Raw genomic sequence first — 18,428 nt, forward strand, 5'->3', positions numbered from 1 at the left:
GGCTGCCCATGCATTGTGGGCTTTGCTAACTGGCTCTGGGGCCAGAGTGGACAGCACCTGAGGGATTGGAGGAGTCATGCTGACCAATTGCTAAAAATTCCTAGGCTGTTTGGTTGTGAAATTCCCAGCAGTGCCCATGAGGAAAGTGGAAAAGTGAGAGACAGCAATGTCTGTGAGTCCCAAGAGGTTCCACCTGGAAAGGTTTAGTTGCTGGTGGCCTGGAAAAGAAGGTGCATTTTAAGTGGCAGAAAGGAGCAGCAGTGGCTTTCTCCCTGAACAGAAACCAGATGTGCAAGTGGCGGCTTTGAGAGTCAGCAGGGGGGCTGAGAACAGCTGTCCGTCTTTCTCTTTAAATGTGGAGACCAACTACACCGAGCGTGATCACAGACATGGGTGCGGGCGATTCGTGGAGCGCAGACGATGACACGGGTGGGTCTCATTAGAGAGAAAGCGGGGGTCATGGTGATGGGCTGATCAATGGGGACAAACCAATGACCAGGACACCCAGAGGGCTTAAGCAGTCCCCCAAAAGCAGGCTGTAGCTTTTCTAAAATGAAGGGTGAGTAAACACAGACGTGGAAAAGGGAAAACGTAAAAACAAAAACCAAAAGTGTACCCAGGGCCTGAATCCAGGGGGACATGCATTTACCGGTACTTCCTTCACAGCTGCGACTTCCCCATCTGTGGCCTGGTCAGTGGCAAATGCAAGTTAGTTGGGAATCACACTGGAGGGACATCACTACTCAGTAGATTCTACCACCCAAGGTCTCCCCTCCACCCCCATCTATCCTGCCCAGCAGGGACCCACTCACTGCAGAGGGAGCCCATATTCTTCCCTCCCTTTATGGCCAGCCAGCTGGCCTCCTCTCTTCGAATTTCATATCCACCTGCCCCCTGGACCTGTGACGCCGCTTCTAGGAAGCAGAACTAGCGGGAGAGTCCATAGGTATGTGATGTATGCAAGGGATTTTACTGGTGCTATTCATTGTTGGGAGAGGCTGAAACAACCCACATGTCCCTCTGTAAGGGAGCTGGTTAAGGAAATTATGTAAGTGTGCACAGCGGACCCCAGTGTAGCCACTCTGAAAAGGTGATCAAGTCTGATCAATTAATATAGAAGGGCATTTACAGCACATTGAGTGAAGGAAGCAAAATGCAAAGCAATGTGCACGGTGTAACCTGATGTGTTGTTTTTAATATTTTGCCATTTATTTTTAAAAATTATTTATTTGGCCATGCAGCATGTGGGATCTTAGTACCTTGGCCAGAGTTCAAACCCATAGCCCCTGCATTGGAAGCACAGCATCTTAACTACTGGATCATCAGGGAAGTCCCTGACGTATTCTTGGTGGTGTTGTTAATTTAGCCATGCCACATGGCATGTGGGATCTTAGTTCCCTGACCAGGGGTTGAACCTGTGGCCCCTGCATTGGAAGGATGAAGTCTTAACCTCTGGACCGCCAGGAAAATCCCGAAACTGATACGTTTCTTGTACAGGTTTTAAAAAAAAAACCTAACACTGGCCACCCCTGCAGCATGAGATTAGGAAAGGGGTCTCTTGTTACTTGGTATGCGTCGATACCTCCCTGGTGGTCCAGTGATTAAGACTCTATGCTTCCACTGCATGGGCCACAGGTTCCATCTCTGGTCAGGGAACGAAGACCACATGCCACATGGTACAGCCAAAACATAAATAAAAATGTAAGAACTAGAAATCCTCCCCTATGGAGGAAAACTTCTGTGCCCAAGTTTGGTCTTTCCTGTGAATTCTGGCATTTCAGAAAGGTGCTTCACTTACAAAGGCAGCTTGGTAAACTTCAACATTTGAAACAGCCCTATTCCCCAATTCCCAGACCGTCTCAGATTGGAGGCGAGTCCAGGACACCTCAGCCAGTAAGATCTTTCAATGGCTATGCTATAGCCTTTGATCAATGACTCCTCAACGGCAACAGGCAGAGAAGCTGCAAAACCCATGCCTTGCTGTGCGCACCCATGTGATGTATGTAAACGAACCAGCCTGCTGGGACTCCCGCACACATTGGCTACAAAGGAAGTACTGGATGTTCATGTCCCTTTGGCCCCAGGCCTATAGGGGGAGGCAGGGAAACTACCCACAAGAGGCCAATTAACAAAAAGTCACCCCAGCCAGGAAAGGCTGGAGCAAGTTCAAAGAATGAAGACCTAAATCTGTGCCCTGAGTGTCACCCCCTTCTGCCTTTGGCAGTCGCTGGGCGAGGAGGGGAGCATTTACACAAAGCAGTCTTGCTTTGTATGCATCCCAGGGCTGAAGAGACATTCATTCCTAAAGAGTTTGGCGGCCCCCACTTCAGGTTTCTGACTCATCTGCTAGAATGGTCCTTGGTGTTCTCTTCCAGATTTTCTCATTCCCACCCTCTAAATGTGGTCTCTAATCCCCAGCACATTACTCCAGTAGGATGGCAACCTCTGCCCAATCTAACCAACCAGAAAAGACTCCTGTGGGCTAAAACAGATCCTTAAAGCTACAACTGGGACTTCTCTGTAAATTAGGACATAAACTCTCTAGCTGCATCTCTTTCTCTCCTGAAGGAGAAAAACATTCCCAAGTCAACAGTGTCAAACGCTGACAAGAATCTCCATCCTTGAGACATAAAAGGGCTCCAGGTCTCGGGCACAATGTTTACAGATAAGCAAACATCTATGGAAAAGAATAAAGGTACAGCTGTGTATAGAGTGGGAGACAGACGTGACCTTCTGCTGCGATGGTCTTCACGCCCTTCTCTGTTGCTGTGTAAAGTCAAATCATTAGAAGGAGCTTTGCAGGCCATGCACAGGGCCAGACCACCGAGGTCTGTGAACCTTGTGGTCTGCTCCTGTTACATCAAAGGACGTCAGTGAGGACAGTGCTCAGCGACAGTGCCGAGCAGGCAGTCTGAGTTCAGCAGACTTCAGTCTGCTCCCTGCTCCTATGTGGCATTTGTAACAGGGCCAACAATGCTTCGTTTTAGGGGTGAAATGAAGGACTGCTCCTAAGGTTTCTAACCCCTTTTCCTGGTGTAAGAACCTAGGTAATCAAAGGAAGATCTAAATGTCACTGAGACTTGAAAATTAAAGGGTCTAGCCATTCTCTGGCCCAGAGGATTTGCATAATGCCTTCCTTTTATTGCAGATGTTCCCAGCTTCAAAAGACAAGCTATTTCCCTCTCATCATCAAAGTTCTGAATCTTTCCAAAACACAACTGGAGGTACTTTGAGTCCTCGGACATGAGAGACAAGTCTCTAATATCAAGAGCATGGGAGCCTCTCTCCTCCAGGGGAGAAGGGAGGAGGAAGAACCAGCAGAAGGAAAAACTGTAATGTTTTACTTATGGACATTTTTTGGGTCAAAGTGTAATTTTTCTGAACTGGGCTTAGGCCACAACATGGCCTAAGACCCAGTAGCATGATGGATACTTTGATTGCCAATATGATTCCTTAAAACCACTTAGAGACAAAGTGTCCCTGGGTCTCTAGAGATTATTGCAAGGTCCTGATTGCTTAAGGAGATTTTTTTTTTTTAACAGAAAAAAAAAAAAAAACTGGCCCAGGAAGTCTCAGTTGGGGTTTAACAATCAGCAGCTGTTACTGTCTGTGCTAACAACTGCATGCTCTAGAGAAGGGAGTTTCCTTACCATGACAGTGAAGGGACTGTTGGGAATGTCGACGCCACCAAAGCGCACATAGATGACGTAGGTGCCCGGCTTGGCAGCTGTGTAGAAGATGTCATAGGTGCCGTCCTCATTCTCGATGACATCGGCCTCAGCCTCGGTGCCGTCTGGGGTCAAAACTGTGCAGGTCACTTTGCCCTTCCCGGCGGTCTTGGCATCGACCACAAAGCCCACTTCCTCGCCGGTTTTCACAGTAGAGGCGATTCCAGGCCCTGGAGAAAAGTTTAAGAGGAAAGTATGGGAGTTTAAACCACAGACATCTGCCGTAGAGGCCCAAGAACAAACCGCACACCTTTGTTGTATCTTTGAACGAACGTCAGACCCTCAGCTGCTGCTGTGCAGAGGGATGACCCAGAAATGCCCTAGAGAGAAGATGCTTCTCCAGAGAGCATTCTATCCATCACTTATTAACTAAATAAGGAACATCTGTGAGTTCTGAGTATGCTAAACCTGCTTTGCTGGCATTCCAGGGTATGGGCATGAAGGTTGACTTTCATCAGCGAACACATACTGGGCATTTAAGTGCCAGATACATACAAAGGGGAGCACACCACAGTCTCAGCTCTCTAGATGCTCAAAATCTAACTGGGCCGATGGAGGCAGGTGGACACAAAGAATGACAGTTCAGTCTGCAGTGGAAACACCGAGGGAGGACTAAGTCACACACAAAATAATAATATAATAACCAGGAATCCCCTAGCAGTCCAGTGGTTAGGATTCCTCACGTTCACTGCCCAGGACGTGGGTTCCATCCCTGTTTGGGGAACTAAGACCCCAAGAGCGGCGTGGTGCAACAACAAAAAGCAGTCAATGGCTGTTCTTCAGAGAAGCCTCCTAGGTGAAAGTTTAAAGATACATCCCAGGGTTGCCCCACTGACAGAGGCATTCTTGAGAAAGGGCATTCTGAAGGATGGGCACTCTAGGCTAAGGAAGACTCACAACCTTTGCCTCCAAATGATGACCAGTGTCTGCCTCCCCTCATCTATGGCACCCCTTTACTGATGATCCACAGATCAGGGAGTGCAAGAAGCACGCTGGAGAAAGAAACCAAAGTGTGTGGAAGCAGCAGGGAGTGATAAGAGCATACTGAGACAGTGAGCAGTAGAGGGAAGATGACAGTCTGGCCCTGAATGACAGACTAAGAGGAGGGGCCAAATGAGACCCCAGGCTGAGCAGTCTCCTGCCTCAGCTGGGAGAAGCAGAAGAGCCTGGAAAGCCAGGAGGAAGTCCCTACCTCTTGGGAGTCCCTTAAACAGCAAGAAGATCAAGCAAGGCAATCCTAAGGGGAAATCAATCCTGAATATTCATTGGAAGGACTGATGCTAAAGTTGAAGCTCCAATACTTTGGCCACCTGATGCGAAGGGCCAACTCAATGGAAAAGACCCTGATGCTGGGAAAGACTGAGGGAAAGAAGAGAAGGGGGTGACAGAGGATGAGACGGTTGGATGGTATCACCGACTCAGTGCACATGAATCTGAGCAAACTCCAGGAGATAGTGAAGGTCAGAGAAGCCTGGCGTCTGCAGTCCATGGGGTTGAAAAGAGTCGGACACAACTTAGCGACTGAGCAACAACAACAGATTACCAAAACACAATCCAGCTGTCCCTGGAACAGCATAGACCTAACAGAGGGCAGACTAGCCAGTGTTAGAGAATTTCTCAATTTTGTGGTGGGTGCTGAGCCAATATGAACAATTTATAACCTTGCCAAAGGTTTGGCTTTTATAACCTAAAAGCCAAAAGCATTTCTCCATTCAGAATAAGATGAGAGAAACAGGAAACATCCAGGGTGGACCTCTGTTAAAGTTTTATTTAAAGAGAAGCAAATCTGTTTACTTTCAGAGAAAGGATTCATGGTTTGAAATCTGCTTGAAGCAGCATCAGAGTTGTCTATGATATTCAAATGGTTGTGTCTTAGAAATGGAAGGAACTATGATGCTCAAATATTCCTAGAAAATTCCCAAGACACTCAAACAGTTATAAACTAGTTATATTAACTAGTCCTGAGTACTGAGGAAAAACCTAGGTTCTCTAATGGGTTTCTCTAGTGCTGGCTTGAAATGCTCTTGAGTAAATCTCTAAAACTAAACCATCTACTCATGAAAGGCGTACATTTGATATTTTTTATGAGAGCTGCCATGACAGTTGAAATCTCAACAAATCACCCACTTTGAAAGTAATTATAATAGTTTCTACGTGCCAGGCACTGTGCTAACCACTTCTCAAGTATGACCTCATCTGATCCCTCTGTAATAGCCCTATGAAAGTCTCTGATCCTTGGAAGAACTTCGTGAACTTAAATGTTTTCCAGAAAGGCCTTCCATCTAAGTCTGACTGAGGCTGAGAATAGCTGAGCATCTTGCCCTGATCACACAGGGATGAGACGGCATGCGCTGGCTTTGTGATGCCCAAGTCCTTGAGCTGCACTCACCCGTGGCCAGGCACTTGCTGGCATCACCCGTCTGTGTGGCCCGGATGCGGTAGGGAGACAATGGGATGTCATCCCCACCGTAGGTGACCCCAATCATATACCGTCCAGTCTTGTCTGGGATGTAAGTGACGGCATATGTGCCATCTTTATTATCGTGGACAATGGCTCTTTTGGGTTTCCCCTCTTGGTCCTGTGGATCACAGAGAAATGCTATTTAGGATGTTGTCATCTAACCATTCAAGAAAAACCTTGACACATTAATTAATGTGGGGAAAGAATTTCTGGTTTAATCCATTTTGGGAGTGGTGGGAAGCAGAGGGTCACAGATCTTTTAACACTGTGATGGACATGAATAATTTTAGTGACTTTTCTGTCAAAGGAACAAATAGTTCTATCTCCAAATCCACTGAAATGTAGGGAAACAAGGGGGCAGAGGCTCCTGCATGCACATCATCACCTTCACTCCCCCTTCTCTCTTTACTAACGGGACCCTAATTCTTAGCTAGGTGTGCTGTTCCCAGAACATGAGATGCCACTTCCTAGTATCCTTGGCCACAAGGTACAGCCATGACTCGTGACAAACTTCCAGTACACAAGAAGAAGGTGAAAGTCTTAGGAGGGACTTCTAATTGGGCTGCTTAAGAGAGCTGATTGAGTTGGAAGGTCCCTTCTGCCTCTCTTCCTCCTTCTTGCTTGCCAAGTGGGTTGGATGGCCAGCATACCAGCAGCCTCAAGGTTCATGAGGAGAACTCAGGGACAGAAGCCACATGCTAGAACAGAGGAGCAGAGAGGTGGAGCCTACTTCCTTCCTAAGTCACGCAGCACACAGGGACTTTACCTGGCCTCCAAACCTCTCTAACAAGAGAGAACTATGAATGTGTTTAGCCACTTTTATTTAGGGGTTTACTGTGATATACAGCAGAACTTAGTCCTAACTAATCCAAAGAGCAATTTTAAACATTCAAAAATTTAAAATGTAGAAGCAGTTATACTAGGGAGCAAAATACACGAGATTCACCAAAAAGTGGTGCCTGGAGTTAAACCCCTTAGATTTCTCAGGCGAGCATGTTTGTTCCCTGCACAATTACTGACTCTCCAGTGGGGAAATCTGACAAACATTTTCGTGAGATCGGGAATTGGTTGTTAAAATCTGATTCTTATCCCTGACTGAGAAATGAGATCTTACTAACGCAGTCTGGCTCCAGAAAAATCACTCAAAATTACCGTTATCTGAACAGCAAGCAGGCCTTCCCCAGCATCTCTGGCATCGATGGCAAACTCCACAGGCAGGCTGGCAGGCACACCGTAGGTACTGAGGCCAGGACCACTGGCGGTCACTTTGCTAGCATCGTATGTGGGAAGGACCTTGACCTTAAAGGGACTTGACAGACACATGCACATCCCAAGTCAGTATAGACACACTTCAGTCCAGCTACATCTGACCTCTCTCACACAAAAAGACTGGGATCGAGTGGCAGGATTTCTACAGCATTTAGGACTCAAGAGCCTTAAATCCAGAGAAATTTACAACCATGTAACCATCATATAGCAAATCAGCTTTCCCTTACTGAATTCCATGGGACACCAACTAATATCCATAATATTTTGGGAAACATGGGGTTAAACACATATAACCCACTTTTGTTTTGCTAACACAATGGTCACCAAAATGGAAAGAAAAAATATTAAAACTGATGCTTTCAATATTATCCCGTCCTCTTATATATTTTAGTGTGTTTTAGATGATTCAAAACCTATTAATCAAGCATTAATAATACTACAAATGTAACTTATGATTTATACATTTCCACAGAGCTAGAGCTTTATGTAAAATATATATATTAGGAGTATAGGTGAAACTTCAAATTTTAACTATGCTAAAAAAAATTCTTTGTAGACTGTTCTGAGAGATAAAGAACTTATATAACATGCTTTGTATTAATATGAACAACATCTCTTGAGAATGCTATTGTCAACCAAATTCTCAATTAGTAAAAAAGTAAAAAAATCTTTGCCCTGATTAGAAATCAAGTTGCACAGTCACCAGAAAGAAGACTTTAATTTCAGCTCATCTTTACGTTAAAGGTGGCTGAAAGGAACAAATGTAAGGGAGCACCAAGAGAGAAGGAGACACAAACACCATGGCTAGTGTATTTTTAATGCTTGTGTAAGGCATGCAGGTTTTTAGCGATGCTGACTGGATGGATGGATTGATGGATGGATGGATGGATACTTGGATAGATGGATGTGTGGATGGATGGATACATGGATAGACAAATGGATGGGTAGATGGATATATGGATAGATACACAGATGGATACACGGATGGGTGGATGATGGATGGATAGATAGATGGGTACACGGATAGATGAATGGATAGGATAGCTAGATGGATAGATACATGGGTAGATAAACAGATGGGTAGGCCACCAGAGCAGAGCTAATCATGAGACAGGAGGTTTTGAAATTGACTTGGACCCCTTCTCTAAGGGTCAGGAGCTTACCTACGCGGGATCTCTTCATCCGCGTACTTAACAGAGACCATGTAAGGGCCCTCCTGGGATGGGGTGTAGGTCACTGTGTGTGTGCCATCGCCATTGTCCACCACGTTCACTGGCTCCACCAGGCCTAAAAACAGACGAGAGGACTGATGGAACTGCCTGGCCTGCCCTTCACTCTGCCCTGGGCTGAGTTCAAAAACCATTACATTCATCCCTGAGAGCTATGGGTTTCCACCGATGAGTAACACACAGGCAAGCAGGCCATAATCAGAGGTCTAAGAAATCACAGGAGACAGGATGGCCAATTCATGGTTGCACAAATGCAACCATGAACCTAAGAGACACCTTTAGCTTTTTGTTGGCTCAAGTACACTCAGTCAGACCGAGAGTATAATTAAGGAGACTGCCTGCACTTGTTGCTGGAGGGTGCATGCTGCAGACATGCTATCCTTTCAAGCTGGTTAGGCATGCTTGGGATGTGGCAATTTCAGTCTACAGCCGAAAGAAGGCCAAAGAATCCAGAACTCGGAACCGCAAAAGGTAACCAATGGGCCGGCCAGTCAAGACTTGTATCCACCTTTGAGCAAAAACCACTATGGCGCCAGCATGTTGGGTGTAGCATGCAGGGCAAGTGAGAGTACATTAAATCATAGTCAAGGCATGCATTAGGTTGATAGATTCTAGATCCCAGTTCTAATCAAGAGTCAAGAAATGGTCAACTGAAGGGGAGCCTAATCAAAGCATGCCATACTCATGATGCAGATGAGGCAGGCCCAAGGCAGTTTCAGAGGCAAAGGCAGCAAGAGGCATTCAGGTTCCATACATCAGAGCAGCAGCCAGTGGGAAAATGCAAACCTGTCTCCATAAAGTCACCCTTCCGGTCACGCTTAAAGAACCCTGAAATGGCTTTCAAGGGGCTGCGCCTTGACCAGGAAATCGTCTGATCAGCTAAAATTAAAAGGCTGTTATTTCGGTGTCCTCTGTAATAGAGGTAGATGTCTAAATAGAACTTTTTGCTCTTTCTTTCTTCTTCTTCCTCACACTCTCTCATGCACACCCCACCCCCAACACACACACGCATGTGCAGAGGTCTTGAAGCTCAGCAAGTCAGTGGAATCAAATTCCAGCCCTATGACTTCATTTCCCCAAAACCACTTCTGCACTGAGCTTCAAAGGGCATAACCTCATGCTGAACCCCATTAAGGAGAAAGTTCCTCTTCAAAGTAGGAAGCCCTTATTCACCACTTCTGTGAAACCAAGAACACATCATTGAGGGAAAATCCAGATAACTCAAGAGATGAGGCAGAGAACAGCACATTTTTATATGCTGGGAGAGGACATGCGATCACCTACCAAAAAAGGTAAATTTCAACACACATCCACATTTGTTCCAAAAGGGCCTGCTGGCCACACCCAACCCAAATTGCTTTCCAGGCTGCAAAAGGGGAGGTCAGACTGCCAAGGAAGCCCATTCCCTAAGAGACCTCTCTCTTGGGAGCTGGGACAACGACAAGGCGGTGTGCCACGTGGACTAAGTGTTGGTCCTTTCCAGAAATCTGGAGTGTGATCCTACATGAGCACCAAGGCAGCCTGAAGAGAGTCCCACAAACGCCAAAACATACAGTTCTGATCATTTCATATGAGAGAGCCCAAATAGTGCTTGCTTCATGTCACTACTTCAGAAAAAATATACACATAAAATTTTAACAAGACATTTAGGGTTACATTATTAAAGGAGGGGAAAGATAGGCTGCTAGAAAAATAACAGACCTGCCTACTTTTTAAGCATGAACTTCCACTGTTTAGCTATAAACAGAGCAATAGAGTAATTTAAGAAATTTAAGTTCATGACTAAACTCATAAGCAAACAGCCTGCTCTGGATCAGGCTGTCCCTGTCCTGGGCAGGAGAGCATTGGCAGGAAGGAAGGGTGTGTACCTACCTCGTGGACCCATGACCCTCACTTCCAGAGGGGCCAGGCCGGCCTTGCTGCTGTCCACCGTGAAGGACTGCAAGACGCGAGCTCGGACACCGGAGCCCAGCCCAGGGCCAACGATCTTGACCTTGCTGGGGTCCACAACATCCTTCACAGGAACCCTGAAGGGGCTGCCTAGAAAAGAGGTCACGGGATTCTAAGTACAACCTCCTTAGTGACTGGAGAGCTTGTGTGCACCCAGAACCGCCCTGCTGCCCCACTTAGGCTCTGTGTCAGCTCCTTCTGCCTTGCTGTGTGCATCCATGTGTACCTACTGTGTGCAGACATGGTGCCAGGTGCTAGGCCCATAGTACTGAACAGCACTCTAAGATTTAGGTAAACCAGTCACTACACCATCACATGTAACACAGACTGGGGCTGTGTACAAGGTGTCAGTAGACTCTGAAGGTAATGAATCCGGACTTGTGCCACAACTAAGGTCAGCTCAGTTCAGTTGCTCGGGTGCGGGCAAATAAGAGAAATAATTAAAAAAAAAAAAAAGACTATTGAAACTTGCAAAAGGCAGGGAGGTTGAGATTTGAGCAAAACACTAAATACAGAAATAAGAGCTGGGCCAGAACCCTTTAGGGATTCCTCTATCAAGGAAGACCAAGAAAGACCTCCCCAGAGGTCAGCCAGAGACAGGAGCTGCAGTGTCCCCAGGACCACACCTCAGGCTGTCAAGTCCATCACCAAGGAGCGACATTCACCTCTTACAGGAGACCTCAGGCTCCCCGAGACACCTGGCAAAGTTAATGATGTTAACTGCCATGTAAGTTGAGGCTTCTCTGCTTTGCACCACACAACATTTGTACTTTATAGAATCAAGGGTGGTAAATAACAAAGACCATACAAAGAACCAAGGCTCTGGCTTCCTCCCACCCCCCCTCCCCAATAATAGCCAGGCTTCAGTGGCATCTGGTTTTTCAGCTAAGTGAAGTAAACAGCTGACCCTGGCAAAGGCAAGCACCATGCTCCATGCTGGAAACAAAAAGGAGTTTTATTTTAAATACAGCTGAGGAATTCAATGCAATGGCAATGAACAAACTTTAAAGCCAATCACCAAGTTAGCCTCCCATGGAAGTGGTCTGAACTTAGCAGGAGAGTAGCCAAGAACCAACAAGGTAACTTAAGATCTAGAGTGGTAGCTATCAAGCAATCTATGCCACTCTCCTGCTCTGTGATCCAGGCAGACATGACCAATCAATCACAACAGCCTTTCTTCCTGATGCACTCATTCCAGTCAATCTGGTGGTTGAAACAGTCACCACCAACAGACCACAGCTGGCCCACCAGAGGAAACCAATATGCCACTGTGGGTAAGACAGATACCTTGTTTGTGTCACACCAGAAAAAACCATGCTAATATTTAACCAACCAGAATTCCTAGGAAAATAAATTAGAACCAGGGTGTTGAATGTTTCATGGCAGAAACTCTGCATTCTCTTCACTGTGAAGCCCGACACTAAGACAACCAACCAATGCTTTATTGAATGATTCTGTCTGGGAAAATTCTAGGGTCTAGAAGTTGGCATTTGGTTCTGGGAGGCAACAAAGCCTGAAAAATGTAAATAAAAAAAAAGAGGCACCATCTACATCTGATGAGAAAATTCCAATCAGGACTCTTGCTGTTGTTATGCTCCAACTCGGCCATTTAAATCTAGCTCATGAGTCAGCCACAGGGGCCCAACCTCTCACCTGATTCTACACAGGGAATTCCAAAGCTGAAGGCATCCAGAAGACCTTCTCAATAAAGTCAAAATAGTTTTGTTGCCATCAAAACCAAGAGATGCTCATCCCCACTGCTGTCCCCCAACAGGAGTCACCAGGTCATCCCCCTGGTGACAGCCATCCACCCATTCTCAAAGCTCTACTTTCCCATCCCAAGAACTGCACACTTGCAAAGCTCCAAAAGGTCCCCTTGGCTCTGTATTGTCTTGAGCCCGGCTGCCTTTGTAAATACTAGACAAGAAGCTCACAAACGGCAGGAGCTTTGTCTTGTCCGTGGCTGAATTCTCTTTGGCAAGTGATTATAGAAATTAAAAACTCTATATTGAAAGAGCTGTAAGGACAAGTTTGAGGAGAAATGTCATTTTAAATGAATTAAGGCTTCAACAATGGCATCACCGACTCAATGGACATGAGTTTGAGCAAGCTCTGGGGTTGGTGATGGATAGGGAAGCTTGGCATGCTTCAGGCCCTAGGGTTTTGCAAAGAGTCAGGCACAACTGAGCGACTGAACTGAATTGAAGGCTTCAACAAACATCTGAGTAGAATGAATTTGAGTTGAATGTCAATATTTCCCAATCAATATGCAAAAGGAGGAGTGATTATGGGTGTGTGTGCATGTTTGTATATGATAACCGGCAAGAAGTCAGGGGACATCCCACCTTCCTGGAAGTCATCCCAGAAATCCAAATGTAGGGCCCTCACCCTGCCGCCTCCTTGCAGTCTCGTCCTGGCTTATGGCCTTCAGAACAAATGACCCACCCAAGGTTTCTCCTGCTCTCACCACACCTGAGACAAGGTGTGCTAAGTTGCTCAGTAGTGTCCAACTCTTTGCAACACTATGGATGGTAGCCCACCAGGTTCCCCTGTCCGTGGGATTCTCCAGGCAAGAACACTGGAGTGGGTTGCTAGGCCCTCTTCCACAGGATCTTCCTGGCCCAGGGACTGAACCTGCATCTCTAATTTCTCCTGCATTGACAGGTGGGTTCTTTACCTCTAGAGTGACCTGAGATAAGCTGACCAAGAGCAACCCTGGAGTCCACAGTCTTGTGTCCGCACCATGCGCACTCATCTACCTTCTGGATGTGTGCTGGGTGGCAACCACTTCATTCAATAAACAGAACTAGACTCTATGAAGATTCCTTGGCCGGAGCATGAAAGTTAGAGAGCTCTTCACTATATAAGTCATTTTTTTAAATGTCTGAATCATTTATAGCAGTGGTTCTCAACTACAGGTGACGTTGTCCCCTAGCACAACATGTTATGACACAACAGATGTTATGACAACATCTGGAGACATTTTTGGTTGTCACAATATGAAATACAGAAATACCATGTAATGAACAGGGAATTATTATTAAATTATTCCTATTTTTCACAGTAAGTGTCCATATTACATCATTAAATAGAAATTTACATATAAAAATTTGAGTTTGTGTGTCTTTATTAGCTACCAGGACTCTCAATGGAAGAAAGAAAATAAGATGTGTATAAGATGAGTAAGAACTAACCACAAAATAAACTGGAAATTTTTAACTTTGTGAAGAATCAGCTTTTCTTTAAGATCTAGGTCCTTCAACATGTGAACAACCATGCTGTTCAGTCAAAACTGAATTTTCACAGTCAAAACTCTAAGCCAATGTTTTTTGCCCTATTACTGATCCTCTTGGGAATTGAAATATTCTTGGAAATGCAGCCCGAAGGAAAATTCTCCCTTTGCAGCTACTTTAAATATCAGACATTTTTTCCTACTCAGAGAGATAAGCTAAATCAAACCTGCTTTCATGCAAAACTCAGTTCTCCTTTGGGTTCCCCTCAGAAGGACAGCTTACCAGGAATGTGGGCACCTCCGTATGTGATATTCACGTCGTAATCTCCCGGAGCAAAGGGAACGTACTCTGCACTGCAGCTGCCATCTTTGTTGTCTCTGCAGTTTATCTTTGACTCGGACGGTCCCTCCACAGTTATGCCGAGACCCCCAATTCCTGCCCCTCTGCGAAGTGTGAGAAATAAGGCCAAGTTGTACTAGAGGTTCATGCCAGTCTGCTTACTGCCAAAATTCATGTAAATCCCTCTATAAACTATCCAACCTAGCCAACTGGACTCAACTTCTGTGATACCTCTCACAGTGTAATATGAATTTCTCAACAGTGTAATATAAATAAAAACAGCTTTAACCCCTCCTTTTCAACGCTTACCCTTCATTTGTTTATCTTATCTAATTGTATTGGCTGGGAATGAAAGGACAATTCAGGTATGTGACTTGTGACCAGTTTTAATAGGAATACTTCTAATATTTCACTTAACTATGACATCGGCTCTACATTTCTGAATTATCAAGTTAATGAGCTTCCATCTGGGCCTGCTTTTCTCAGCAGTTTTATGACCATTATCAACAGCTTTTTGGTACTTTTAAAAGCATACCTGGTCTTCCTCTGTAATATAAGTCACTACAGAGGAAGATGCCTCACAAATCATGAAATAAAAAGCCTCTCAAAAGTTGGGAAACCATAAGTAAGTAAGAACTTACTTACAAAACAGAAAGAGACTCAGAGACTTATAAAACGAACTTATGGTTGCTTGGGGGAAGGGGTAGTTTGGGAAGATCACGTACACACTGCTATATTTAAAATGGAAACCCAACAAGGACCTGTTGTATAGCACACGGACCTCTGTTCAGTGTAATATGGAAGCCTGGATAGGAGGAGGTTTGGGAGGGAATAGGTTCATATATACGTATGGCTAAGTCCCTTCACTGTTCACGTAAAACTAACACAACATTGTTAATCAGTTATACCCCAAAACAAAGAGAAAGTTCAAAAGAAAAAAAGAGTTGGGAAACCATGATACACCTATAAAACGTTTTGAGAGCACTTAAAATACCTAGGGCTACTCTCCTTTTACAGAGTCAACACACGAATCCCAGGCCTTTGCTTACCTGGTAACCACCGTGAAAACGTTGGGCTTGTTGGTGAAAGCCTCCTTCAATCCAGGTCCTTGAGCTTGAACCCGAGAAGGCTGGCAGCCTTCGGTCACGGCCACTTTAAAGGGACTATTTGGGACAGGCACGTCATCGTAGGTTACCTCCACTACGTGGAGGCCTGTTCAACAAAACACAAAAAATTTTACTTGCATAAGAGCCACTTGTCTGCAGAAAATAGCACTCTAGCTTTCAAGCCTATGTGCTACTTCAAGCTATTCGGAAAGGACAGGTTAAATAAATAGCAATGCTGCTATGATTTGAGTTTAAAAAATACAAACTCTTTATGCTTTTGTTCACTTGGCAATCACATACCAATCCCATTTCCTAACACACACACAAGGCCTGACCAAGCAAATATACCTAAGTTTATTTTCAAGACAGTCATCTTAAACACACCATCTTGATATGACAAAATACCCAGTCACTAATCAAAAGACAAAGAAAAGCCATGAAATAGAAAAGCATTCACGAAAAGAAACAGAAAATATCTACACCATAACGTCCAGGGATTATATACACAGGGAATAAGGACATATGCTGCTTATATTTTTTTAATGATTTTATGATTTAACAAAATTTTTAATAATTCCTAATATTAAGAAAGAAACTGGACTTCCCTAGAGGTGCAGTGGATATGAATCTGCCTGCTGATGCAGGGGGCTAGGGTTTGATCTCTGGTCTGGGAAGATTCCACATGCCAAGAAGAAATTAAGCCCGTGTGCCACTACTGAGCCCCAGTCTAGAGTCCGTAGGCCACAACTACTGAGCCCGTCTGCTCCAACTACTGAAGCCCACATGCCTCCAGCCCATGCTCCTCAACAATGAAGCCACTGCAATGAGAACAGTAACCCTTGCTCGCCACAGTTAGAGAAAGCCCACGCAAAGAAAGCAACGAAGACCTAGCACAGCAAAAAATTAATAAATTTTAAAAAGAATCATGTTAAGAAATTGCACAAATGAGCAACATGCCATGACATCACCCCATAACCTGCTCAGATGAGTCTGAGGCTAAAGTCAGCCCAACTGTTGTTACACAACAGAGCCAAAACACCAGGCACCAAGCAGGCAGAGGGCTCTGTTGGGGAGGCAGGTTTCCACATTCCCCAGTCACTGTGCCCATACTTCTGCTGAGGCAGGCAAAGCATAGGGGGCAGGACTTAGCGCCAGTCACCGGGAGAGGCGGTCTAGCACAGATCTAAGCAAGAATCACGTTCCAAGAAGACAACTCACCTTTCTCGAAGGGCGTGTATTCCACCTGGTAGGTCCCATCAGCATTGTCTGTGACGAAACACTCCGTGGAGGCTCCGGAGGGGTTGGCAATGTGGGCCTTGATGTGGTCGCCTCCGACCTGCGTCAGGGGCCGTGAGTCCACCGTGAAATCGGTGGTGGCTTCACGAAACACGTCTGTAGAACAATCACACAGGTAAGAATGTCCCTGGTGGTCCAGTGGCTAAGACTCCGAGCTCCCAATTCAGGGGCCTGGGTTTGATCACTTGTCAGGGAACTAGATCCCTTGTGGCATAACTAAAGAGCTCACATTCTGCATGCTGCCACTAAGACCCAGCACAGCCATACAAATAAATTTTTAAAAATATTTTTTAAAAAGAATGAATATCTCAGACAGAGGCTGTCTCAGCAGTCCAGTGATTAAGAGTCTAAGCTTCTTATTGTAAAGCAATTATCCTCCAATTAAAAAAAAAAAAAAAAGATTTCGAGTTCCCACGGTAGGAGGCTCGGGCTGTATCCTTGGTCAGGGAACTAAGATCCCACATGTGTGGTGTGGCCAAAAAGGAAAAAAACAAAAAGAATGTAGCTAACACCTCTTATTTGGCAGCAAACCCTAGAGGCATGGTTCTCAGCACTTTATTCTAATTTCAGTGACTGCTAAAACAACCAGTTTCTTTGTCTCAGAATCAGGAATATTAATGCCCCTCCCCCCGACCGTCAATCTCCCTGGCAAAAGATGATTCTTTCAGGGTAGGCTCCCCAAGTAACAACATAACCACCTGCCCACTTCTTGAGAGAAACGTGAGACTCAGGACAGGCCAAAGGGTGAAGACAGCAAGAGCGGTATCAGCCAGCAGCACATTTTAAACCTTTTTCAGATAAGTGCCAAAAATGCAATATGTTCTGTATCCATATTTGAAAGAAAAAAAAATTAAGATCTCTAGCTTTGCCAGAAAGAAAAGAGGCGGGGGAAATCTGCTGACAGTGCCGGGATTCTGAAGAAAGTGGGGCTGGGCATCAGAAACACCACGTGCTCACCCCTCCGCTCTGGTCTCCTCTACCACTCGCTGATGCAGAGACCACAGGTGAGTTTTCTTCTCCCTGGCCTGATCTCTGCAGACATTTGAGTTTGCAGCCCTGACATTCTGAGCTTCAGGGGCATCCCCTATTACTCTGGTGGCCTCCTTCTTTTTTCACGAAACCTACCTTTTCCTTCTATTCCCGGCCCAAAGACTTTGACCCTACTGGTGTCCACAGCGGGCTCCACCTTGACCCTGGTGGGGAAGTGTGGCACCAGCTCCCCGCCGTACTTCATGGTCAGCGTGTACATGCCGGCCGTCAGGGGCACATAGGTCACCGCATAGGTACCATCTTTGTTGTTCTCGATACAGACTTCGGCTTTTGCCCCTGAGTCCGAGACAGCTTCCAGGCCCAGGGTCCCTGGCCCAGCTTCTGAACAGTCCACGCTGAGCAGCCCGGGCTCGCCCACCTTCCCATGCTCGAGGCCCGGGCCGGACGCCACGACTTTGGAGGGGTCAAAAGGCATTTCAATGTCGGCTTTGAAGGGAGAGCCAGGTATGTGGACTTCTTCGAAGAGAATGTTGACGAAGTACTCCCCGGGCTTTGTCGGGAGGTAGGAGACAGAACAGGTCCCATCGCCGTTGTCTGAGCATTCAATTTTGGCCTCGCATGGGCCTTCCACGGTTAGGCCGAGACCTCCAGTTCCAGCTCCTTTGGTGTCGATGGTGAACTCGGCAGGCTTGCCCACAAGACCACCTCTGAGGCCAGGACCATGGGCCTTCACCTGTTTGAACACAGGATAAAAGTCAGACTTGGCTTTATGCTGGTATCAGCCACCGAGCAAGCCTTGCTTTCAACAGCCAAGCCTGCACTCGGCA

The 18,428-nt window shown here is 45.8% G+C and overlaps 1 protein-coding gene across 7 annotated transcripts in view; it reads right to left on the reverse strand.

The window, feature by feature from the left end:
* Nucleotides 1–18,428, reverse strand: part of FLNB (filamin B) — a 139,511-nt gene that overhangs the window by 27,401 nt on the left and 93,682 nt on the right. For 2 of the 7 annotated variants that reach the window (XM_061397395.1, XM_061397401.1), the window contains exons 21-31: nt 17,737–18,334; nt 16,534–16,707; nt 15,259–15,421; nt 14,153–14,313; nt 10,560–10,727; nt 9,474–9,566; nt 8,622–8,745; nt 7,342–7,498; nt 6,118–6,307; nt 3,651–3,898; nt 617–688 (exon numbers count right to left, since the gene is read on the reverse strand). In XM_061397395.1, coding sequence (XP_061253379.1) covers nt 617–688; nt 3,651–3,898; nt 6,118–6,307; nt 7,342–7,498; nt 8,622–8,745; nt 9,474–9,566; nt 10,560–10,727; nt 14,153–14,313; nt 15,259–15,421; nt 16,534–16,707; nt 17,737–18,334 — 2,148 coding nt within the window. The remainder of the gene's footprint in view (nt 1–616; nt 689–3,650; nt 3,899–6,117; nt 6,308–7,341; nt 7,499–8,621; nt 8,746–9,473; nt 9,567–10,559; nt 10,728–14,152; nt 14,314–15,258; nt 15,422–16,533; nt 16,708–17,736; nt 18,335–18,428) is intronic. The other 5 variants (XM_061397396.1, XM_061397397.1, XM_061397399.1 and 2 more) reach the window with 5 other exon arrangements.

Source organism: Bos javanicus, chromosome 22, assembly GCF_032452875.1.
Source record: "Bos javanicus breed banteng chromosome 22, ARS-OSU_banteng_1.0, whole genome shotgun sequence".
NCBI classification, from domain to species: Eukaryota; Metazoa; Chordata; class Mammalia; order Artiodactyla; family Bovidae; genus Bos; species Bos javanicus.